The sequence below is a fragment of the Ursus arctos genome, chromosome X, assembly GCF_023065955.2.
Source record: "Ursus arctos isolate Adak ecotype North America chromosome X, UrsArc2.0, whole genome shotgun sequence".
Lineage (NCBI taxonomy): Eukaryota > Metazoa > Chordata > Mammalia > Carnivora > Ursidae > Ursus > Ursus arctos.
Window position 1 is genome coordinate 1,556,614 of NC_079873.1, and position 10,155 is coordinate 1,566,768.

At 53.4% G+C, this 10,155-nt stretch overlaps 1 protein-coding gene across 12 annotated transcripts in view; it reads left to right on the forward strand.

Moving 5' to 3' along the window:
- Positions 1–9,740, forward strand: part of LOC113240808 (glycoprotein Xg) — a 32,033-nt gene extending 22,293 nt beyond the window's left edge. For 2 of the 12 annotated variants that reach the window (XM_057309040.1, XM_057308959.1), the window contains exons 8-9: positions 335–382; positions 1,174–2,753. In XM_057309040.1, coding sequence (XP_057165023.1) covers positions 335–382; positions 1,174–1,277 — 152 coding nt within the window. In that variant the 3' untranslated portion in view covers positions 1,278–2,753. Of the gene's footprint in view, positions 1–331; positions 383–1,173; positions 2,754–3,226; positions 3,269–4,425; positions 4,462–5,846; positions 5,964–8,154 lie in introns of those variants that run through there. The other 10 variants (XM_057309012.1, XM_057308941.1, XM_044391862.3 and 7 more) reach the window with 9 other exon arrangements.
- The last annotated feature ends 415 nt before the right edge of the window (positions 9,741–10,155 follow it).

A 10,155-nucleotide genomic window follows, 5' to 3' on the forward strand; every position in this document is an offset into this window, starting at 1 on the left:
TCTCGTAAAGGTGCTTCTGTATGAAGGTGTCCAGTTCCGCTCAGAGGTCTCTGCAGGAGGAGGATGCCCCTGCGTCACGGGGAGCTCTCAGGGTCCCTGTGTGCTCTCTGAAGTCACCGAGCTTTCCATAGGGGGTCTGTCTTGGCGTGAGTGTTCCTACCAGAAAGTTGTGGCATTAGGGGGGCAGCCTTGGATGTGCCCTGGTGGCCCCCGCTCTTTGCCAGCACGTGGGGCTTTCTTTGGGGTGAGTCCTGGGCATGGCTTTGTGCCGTCGCCAGGAACCCCGCACTTCCCAGAAGAGCATCCCTGACATGGACCTTCTCTCTTGCAGCAGGTGGTGGCAGTTACTACCCCAGCCATGACGGGTCCGGAAACACGCACGGTACGCCCAGCACCTGGACCCCGGTGGGCAGTGGGGTGGGGGTCGTCTTTGCAGGGGCTCCCCCTTGCATCCCTATAACAGCCTCCTCCTGGGGTCTTGGGTGTTGGCACTCTGTCTGCTGGCGTCCGGGGTTCCGAGCCTTCTCTGCACTGCCCGTCTGGCTTGGCCACGTCCTGCCGTCCACGGTCCTGGTGTCCAGGTAGCAGGAAACAGACAGGCAGGTAGCCACAGTCTCCAGGGGGAGACCATCCAACACATCGGGCACTTTTTCTTACGCGGCTGACCTAGTGCCAACAGAAAACGCTTCGGGGTGTCAGATTCCGCCAAGAACGGATAGAAATGTCCACTGGTGATTCGAGGGGTTCTTGTCTACACTGAGCTGTTCGTAAATGGATCAGCGGATCTTGAAGCCCTCAGACGCTCTCTGCTTCCGCAAGGGAAGACTGAGAACAAAACGTCATCACTGGGAACACAAAATGCTACGGGTTGATTTTTTTTTTTTTCTTTGGATTGAGATACAATTGACTTGTAACATTGTATTCATTCCGGTGTGCGACACAGTGATTCAACGTTTATTATATGTCGCAAAGGAATCACGGCTCTAAGTCTGGGAAGTGTCCATCAACATACGTAGTTATAAACTTTATTTTTTTGTGTCCGTTGGCACACACAGTTACAAATTTTATTTTTTGTGCCCATCACCACGCACAATTTTTTTTGTACATTGGCACATGTAGTTATAAATTTTATTTTTAAAATTTTTTCAAAGATTTTATTTACTTATTTGACAGAGAGAGAGCAAGCACAAGCAGGGAGAGCAGCAGAGGGAGAGGGAGAGGGAGAAGCCGAGCCCCTACACGGGGCTCGATCCCAGGACCCCAGGATCATGACCTGAGCTGAAGGCAGACGCTTCACCGACGGAGCCACCCAGGCAGCCCACACATTTTGTTTTTTTATTGTAAATTGAGAACCTTAAAGATTATCCCTTAGCAACTTTTAAATATAGGCTACAGGATTGCTAACTACGGACCCCATGCTCTACGTGATGTCCCAGGACTTATCCTGTAACGTCTCGTTTCTATCTTTGACTCCCCTTCTCCCATCAATAGATTTATGGATTGATTTCAAAGCATTATTTTTCTTCTCTGTTTGCCACCTGTTAAGGGTTTTCTGCATCATACGTGAATTGAGTGATTTATCTTCTGGTTGAAACGGATATTTGTATGGTGCGTGTGCAAGGTCCTTTTGGAGATGTGGTCCCAGTAAGGTCCCTAACCTCTGAAGGGCAAATTATTCTTTTCTATCCTGTTTTCCAACATAAAGGTGAAGCACGGTGCTCAAACAGTCTGCTTTAAGGGACAGATATCTGTCATGCTATAGATGGCCCCATCCCCATAACGCTCCCTCCAAGGTGCACAAATTGCTTATATGGGACAGGTGGCATGTAAAGGGTCCTAGTTGAGAGGGGTCGAACGTCGTAGGGTCAGATGACGCCCCCACATTCCTCCAGGCCAGGGAGGTATCCCGATTCCGAGATGCGTTTACCCCATGCGTGTGTCTCTGAAGGTTCTCCCTCCACGAGGATCCTTTCCAGAGCCTCTTGTTTTATTCTTTGCCGGATTCATAAACGGGAAAGAAATGGCTCATCTAGCAGTGCTCTCGGGAGCCCTAAGGATGCCTACATTTTTTCCCCAGGAAATTAGTCAGGACTCTGATCACAGGCCACCATTTCTTGGAGACCTGTCTCCCTGCTGCGTGCAGAAAAGCAGACTCATTAGGATGATTATTCACCCCACGGGCAAAATGTCTGCAAAACAGCCCGTGCTCTCTGGCGGGGCCGGGGTCAAGCGCAGAGAGCTGCAGGACAAAGCCCGGCTGACGTTCACAGTTTTCCGGGGGGCCACAGTCACCGGCGTGTGAGGCTCTTGGCAAGAGCATCCGGCCCCGTCCATGTGAGGACCCCTGTTTCATGGCACTGAGCTGCACCAGGCTGTGAATCTGCTCTCCGATTAGCACTGAGGATTGGGTTCATGCAACAGGGGACCAGGCCACCCAGCTTCTCCATGCAGGTGGCAGAACGCGTTGGGCACCGTCCCTTCCTCCTGCACAGATGGCACCAGTCCTAACAGATTAGTGACCGCCTCCTAGTGACCTCGTTTTACCTTACTTTTGAACGTTGCTACCTTTAAAGTCCCCACCTCCAAGTGCGGTCCTGTTCTGAGGTCCTGGGGAGCTAGGACTTCAACATATGAATTTTGGGGAGGGGGACATGGCTCAGCCTATAACCCCCATCACCCAGTTGGAAGAGACAGTTGATCAAATGACCCATCAGTGTGCAAACAGCGCCCACAAAAACACTCCCGGTTCCAAATTAACAAAATTAGCATCAAGCGGTTCGTTTGTCATCTCATACCTTGGTTGAGAAATTGGTCTCCAGACATCAGAAGAAGTTACCAGAAATATTTCTGTTCCACCTGCTGGGATGGCTAGAGTCTGTGCCCACGGCCCTCCAGAGGTTGACCTCACAAAAAGCGTGTTTGCACGTGAGCTAAGGCAAGCCCCCGGTCTTTGGGGATGAGCGTGGCATGTGCCCCCGTCGCCATGTGCTCCAGAGGGCGTCAGGGGAAGCTGTGCATTGTGCAGGCTGACGTCAGCAGCCGCTCCCTGTGTGGTCAGAGGCCACCCCGTGGTGACCGTGCCCCTTCCCTTTGCACGGGGAGTGTGGCCTGGAAATCTCCGCAGCCTCACGCAGCATCTCGCTTCGGGTGTGCTGGTTTTCTGAGCGGTGTCCCCGAAACTTCTGGAGGGGTCTCTTCCGTTTCATGTGGTCTTTCTGTCCTGCAGGAGGAGGGCGCTCTAGACCCAACTCTTACGGAAATAATTACGGTAAAGGAATTATTTCTTATGAGCTGTGTGCAGAGAGACTGTCCTTGGGGAGAACTAACACCCCGTCCGGGCGCTGGCGGGAAGCTTGTCCTATTGTCCCCTGCGTGTAAACTAACTGACCCGCTGGGACTAATCTGTGTGCTCAGCGGTCAGCAAAGTTCCTTTGCCTGCGTTACAGCCTTACTTTCTTGCAAGGAAGAAAGTCAGCCCTGCTTACGTTTGATTTCTGTGTGTGTGTGTGTGTGTGTGTGTGTGTGTGTGTACAAGCTTGTGTGTGTGCGTTAGTGTTCACCTGTGCGTGTGCGTGTGTGAGTGAGTACAGAAGGGTGCTAATGCCCGTGGGTTTGTATTTCGCCTGTGCACACGTGTCCCTCTGGGGGCGTGCGTCTGTGCACAAGGATCTGCATCTAGACGTCCATGTGTCTCTGTGTGCGCACAGTGCGTGTGCAGGTGGAGGTGTGCACGTGTATATGGGTGTGGCGTGTGCGCGTGCCTGCAGGTCTGTTAGCGTGTATTCTGTGTGGACGTGTGCACGCGCGCATGTGTGGAGGCATGGACATGGGTGGAGGGCACGCATGGGTAGAGAAGCGGGCATGCGCGGCTGTGTGCGCATGGGTGGCGGCCTGGGTATGCACCTGTCCACGAGTGTGTGTGCATGAGTGTGAGTGTGTGCTCGTGGGCATGGGAGGACGCGGGCGCACGTGGGTGGCAGGGCGCGTGTGGCTGGCGGAGTGCGCATGCGTGGCGGTGAGCATATACGCATCCGTTCACGTGTGCACGAGCATGAATGCGAGTGTGTGCTCGTGCGTATGGGTGGCGCGCGTGTACGCACCTGTGCATGTGTGCCCATGCGTGAACGTGGCTGCGTGCACAGGCGTGTCGCACCTGTAAATGTGTGTGTATATCCACTGCGCCTGGAATGAAAGACGCGTTGCCGTGTCCATCCCTTGCCCCCTCGCACTCTCCAGCATTGGATGTAGCGTCCACACCCCCTCCTGAGGCTGGGGGTCCGCCCCGTCCTCCGGGAGAAGGTGAGCTCCCTGCACACGGAGATCCCCGGCCGCAGTGCTTCCAGCTGCACGCCCCGCGTCTCTGCAGCGCCCGGCGGTGGAAACTCTGCTGAATAAACCCATGACCATGTGCCTTCCTCTTTACAGACGGAGACGGATACTCGACCTACGGGAACGCACAGGGTAATGGATCTGAGCCATCCCGTCTTTAATAAAAACACGCTCTTGCGTAGCATTGTGGGAGGGCCCACCTGGGCTTTCATGGAGAAGCAGCTCTTCCATTTGGAAACAAGCTCCCGAGCAGCGCTGTCTACCTCTCCAGGGCGCTCAGCTCCCTGGGAGCTCAGAGAAGGAGGGAGGAGGGTGGGTCTCAGACTGGAGGATGTCTCGTGGTTTTGACCGCGGGGTAGGGCTCTGCACCTGTTCCAGGGCCACGAATGGCTCCCGGGTCTTTGAGCAAGCGCCGGAACGGGAAGCCAAGAAGGAGAACCGGAAGAAGGGTGTGGACATTCTGCCCTAGAGAAGCCCCCTAGAAGTGCACTGCACGCCCCAGAGCAGGTCAGACCAGGCAGGGGTGGAGTCCAGAAGGCCCACGCTGGTCGTGCCCCTCTTAGCAATCCGGCATTCACGTTGAGGATGAATGCACTCCACCCCCCATGCCAGGCTTCTGTGAGTCATAGATACTCCAGGAGAAGGACGCATGGAAGGGCTTTCCAGCCCCTGCGTCCCCATGTGTGTGCAGAGCCTCGGGGTTGCAGCTTGATGGGTGGGTGTGTTGGTGCCCTTAGGACATCCATCCCTTCTGTTCTCCTCTGGGACACAATCCGGGGGCTGCAGGGGCGAAGCCCAAGAAAAAATCAAGGTGGGACACACGTGGTTGCATGGAACGTATGGGGTCCTGCATCCAGACACAGGGACTGATGCCAAACTGGGGTGGGGAGAGGGCAGGCGATGCTTCGGTATCCAAGCCAGGGTCCCATGGGGGTCACGTATCCATCCCAACAACACACCAGCTGCCTGACCCACTCTGATAGGAGACACAGGTGGTTCTCGCCCATGGAAGCGATGGTTTCTTGTTTCTCGGAAGCGTTGATTTTTGTCCCGCAAGGTCCCACGCAGAAAAAGTCAAACCGTTCGCAGTGAGTTCATCTCAAAGGGGCAGGTGTGTGCCTGTGTCCAGAGCTCTGTGGGCAAGCATATCAGAGCATGTGTGCGTGGAATAGTTATTTTTTGCATGGGTTTAAACATTGTGCTTCGAAAAAGGTACAAATCCTTCAAATTCAACATATGCACAAAAAACAAATCGAGTATTTATTTGCAATACTCTGCCTTGAATGTCCTCAATGGGTAAGACGTCACCAATAATCTCAATGTGGGATAGAAGCAGAATCCTTTCCTCTGGCTCCTTGTTCTGATTTGCTCTTTTTTTTATTTATTTATTTATTTTTCCGTGCATTTGAGGGTGGGAAGGGCCCAAGGTGACACTGTGGGATGATTTACAACGAACAGCGTTCTTGCTGGCCATGTGTTTGTTTTCTGAGACCCTCTTTGGTTTCTCGATCCCACAGGTAACACAGTAGCGAAAATTGTGTCTCCCATCGTGTCTGTGCTGGTGGTCACGCTGGTGGGGGCGGCGGCTGGTTATTGCCAACGGAACAGAAGAAGAAACTGTTTCAGGGCAAATGGCAAGTTTCTGGCTCTAAAAATACTTCCTGGAGTCTGTCACTGGGCAGGGTTCTTTCTGGGTACGTCCCCTCGAGCGGCCTTGCCTAAGGAAGTGGTTTTAAGTTGGGTCCTCACGGAGGATGCTTTTCCTTTTTTTTTTTCTCCATATTTTTAAGTAGCTTTGTGACCTGCAAAAGTGTGTGTTCCTGCCAGTAACTCACATAGACTAAAACCTTATCAGCTCAGGGTTGCAATCGGCTGGGCTGATACCATGTCGATGGATCATAAGAGACTCGGAAAGCGTTTGGGTTTGAACCTGCCGTGTTTGTATTCCTCTCCAAAAACAAAAGTATGGAAGGACAGAATCGGAAGGTTTTCTGTTGAATTTGTGCACGGACCTCAGAGAAATGGGTGCGGGGCTGCTGCGGCTTTCTAGTTCAGGATTTTTCCGGGGGGGCGTAGGCTCCTGGGTTTGGAGAATTCGGGTGTGGTTGGCTATTCTTGGGGGCAGAGGTGGTGGGTGCTAGGCAGTGGCCGACCCTGAGGACCTGTCTGCAGGGAGGGTCCGGGCACAGAGAGGGGGGCTCTATTGCACAAGCAAGCTGAGGGTGTGTTGAGGGGTGGTCTACACAGCAAGCACCCACATTGGACTCCATCTGGGTTTTGCAGGGTGCCCACATCTCCTTTGTGGCCCTAAGGACGGAAGCCTGCAGGAAGGGTGTTTTAGGTAGGATTGCAAAATCCCAAAACCTGCCCGGGGCCTCCCTCTGCTGGCAGACGGGCAGTACTGACCAAATCCAGACACCCGGGAGCTCAGGTCTACACCACACCTGCCCCCCGCCCCCGGAAAAGCTTGGTGGGGAACCGAGTCTCTGAAAAACCCCTCCTGTGGCTGGCAGCTCCCATGATCCTTGCAGACGCACCGACCGTGACTTTGGATTCCGCCTTCTGCGTGGATACATGGGCATTTCAGAACCCATCGGTGTAGACCTGAGTTGGGTTTTTTTCTAGTGCCTGCCAGAATTTTGCACCCAAAGCCTCACCTTACCTGACTTTCTTTCTGCAACAGATGGAATCTTTTTTAAAATTTTGTTTTGTTTTAAATGTGGGTCATGGTCTCCCTGTTTATCTGAGACAAAGCCCTTTTTTTGTTTGGTTTGGGTTGGGTTTTCCTGCCTGGAAGCTCTTTTGGTTTTTTGGAGACTTAATAACCCAACTAGTTTTTCAATTATTCTTTTTTTTTTTAAAGATTTTCTTTATTTATTTGAGAGAGAGAGAGTGAGCGTGAGCTGGGGGAGGGGCAGCCAGAGGGAGAAGCAGGCTCCCCGCTGAGCAAGGAGCTCGATGCAGGACTCGATCCCAGGTCCCTGAGATCCTGACCTGATGCTTCACGGAATAAGCCCCGCAGGTGCCCCTCCGTTAGCTATTCTTGAGGGATCACGTCACCGGATCCAGTGGGGACCGCGTTTGCCTGCCCTTCTGCTAAAGCTAGGGCCCTCAGACCTCAAGAGGGCACGCTCTCTCTCACAGCACGAGGGGACCCTCCCAAGGTGGGCAGGGCTCATCCTGGGGCTACCTGGTCTTGTCCGTTGCCAAATCTGCAAACCATCTAACAAGTAGGACCATGTGAACCCATGTAGGGTTTCATCCGAGACCCAGGGTGCGGAGGAGGTGGGGGTGGGGGTCTCAGCATTGCAGCGAGCCTGGCTCCACGCTCACACTGACGCTGCCCGGCTGTGCAGTTGGGTCCGGGAAGTCAGCTGTCTGCTGAAGGACGGCTGACAACGCTATCTTGGGAAGTGGTAGGGGGATGAGTTTGCAGTGCGCAACCTGCGGAACTGGACAGGTGCAACAGCCCCACCTTGAAGCTGCCACACCTTCTTGGGGACACACTTCTGGGGATGGAGCCTGTTACAGGGTGACAGGTGGACTGTTAAAGCATGATGCTTCGGCTTTATTTTGTAAACTGCAAGTCATAAAAGCTCCCGCTTTCGGGGGTGTGAGGGTTAATGAAACCACATCCGTAAAAGGGGGTTTGCACAAGTATCAGCTGCGACCAAAAAGACGTCGTCGGTCAATTCACTGATGATGTTCGAAGCCCTAAAAAAAATGGCAAACCATCAGAAAGGACACTTATGGGTTAAAATCCATCGAGACAGGATTTTTTTTCTTTCGTAGTCAAGACGTGTGGTTCTCCATGTTCCCTTCCAGAACCAGTGCACGTGTGAGGGTTCGAGATTCAGCAGTCGCTGCGGGAGAAGCTCGGTGTGGACCAGAACCCCTTCGGCCGCTCCTGGGACACCTCCTTCCGTTGCTGATGTCCCCCGCCGCCCCGAAGTGTTTTTTCTGTTTGGCACAGATGACCTGTCAACGAAAGCATCCCCCGTCCACTGCATGGGGTGCGTGCATGAGGATAACTGGGCTCCTCCTTGTGTCCTACAAAGATGATTGCTTCATCTGTTGGTTCGATCGTGGATGTGGATAGATGCCGAGTGTGTCTTGGGTTCCCAGCACTACCTCACGGTTTGGGACGTGCACCTGGGTGACCCTTGGGTGTGTCGCCCCAAAGCCCAGTGGGGGTCCCAGGGCATGGGGTCGTGGGCAGGGGTGCTGTCTTCTTTGGGGGTATTGGGAATGCCACTGGGGGTGGGGGGTTTGCAGCAAGCTCTGGGGAGAAGCTTGACCCGGGCTGAGGGTTCATCAGGGAGCCAGTGCCCACCGGTCTGGCGGATACAGGAATTCCTGCCACTCGGGGCCGGCTTTCTCCAGCCCTCCCTCCCCTGTCCCCAACTTGCACACATGGAGGCTGGGTTTTGGGATTGTGCATGCACAGTCGTTCGAATGCAAGCCGTCTTGGGGGTGGGGTGGGAGTGGGGGGAGGCAGCGTGGGGATGCTTTTCCTTTCCCCGTGACATCTTACGGTTTGGGGATTTCTGGGAAACTAGGGCACGGCGATCGCGATGTGTGTCTCTTGACTGTTCTCGTATTAGTTTCCATCTGATGCTCTGTAGGTCTCTGTTCGAGCAATGCCATCCTTTTTCTTAGTTGATGCTTTGTTCTAGACCCGTAGTAGAGAACCTTAAATGCTCACGCATCTGAAATGCATACTACCTATTTGCTTCTATGTTCATATCATTTTCAGGGCAAGGAAAAAGGACCCTTTGGGTTTATTGGTATAGTTTCATTCGACTTAGGTACCTGCTTATAGAACTTTGGCACTTCACCCCAAATATCAGAATAGAGACAATTATTGCCATGTGGGACTCATGAAGAGGACCTGCAGAAGTCCTAAATATGCATGCTTCATGCTCACCGTGATGGATGGAGAGCTCTGTCTCCAAACAGGGGATGCGGAACGCAGAAAGCCCTAGAAAGAGCTCCCCAAATGCAAAAAGGAGGTCGCAGCTGAGACTCCCCATGGGGCGTCTCACGTCAGGGATCCGTGTACGACTTGAGCCATTCCAAGACGGCGGCCGCAGTTCCTGTTGGGACGGAAATGTTCTAGCCATGTCTCAGCTGTTGGCCCTGGGGGACGAAGCCGCGTGGTGGCCGCACGTTTTCTGCGTGTGAGTTTCCGCGTGAGTGTCTTTTGACTCTGGTTAGAAGCGCGTGTGAATGTGTGTGTGCACGTGTGCGTGGACACACGCATTTTCACCTTTGCATACAGACCTGGACACAACAGAAGCATGTATACAGACATACATCCATCTGGTTGTTTTTTTCTTTTTCTGTCACTGTCCTACATCAATTTCCACCATTGCCAATACGTGTAAAAGAGAAAAGAATACCCCGCTTGAGTTGCTGTGTTCTTGGTTTCTGTCGTTTCCACCTAAAACGAGGAGGCATCATGGGATAGGTCTCTGACTGACAAAGCTATCTATGAAGCTTTACGGGCATCGAATAGATTCAGTCCTGAGCGGGCTTGGGTGTCCGTTGGGTGTGGGCTTGCCTCCGGCATGATGTCTGCTCCGTTCCGAGGGTCATGGCAGGTGTTTGGGGAGCACATGGGCACCTGTCGCCTTCCCGAGGAAGATGTGTTGTCATTGGCACCATTTGGAATATGGTGGATGGGGGACACTGAAGTGTAGTTACAGAATTGGGGATGAAAATCACTCAAGTGTGGGACGCCTGGGTGGCTCAGGTGGTTAAGTGTCTGCCTTCGGCTCCGGTCATGATTCCAGGGTCCTGGGATCGAGTCCTGCATCGGGCTCC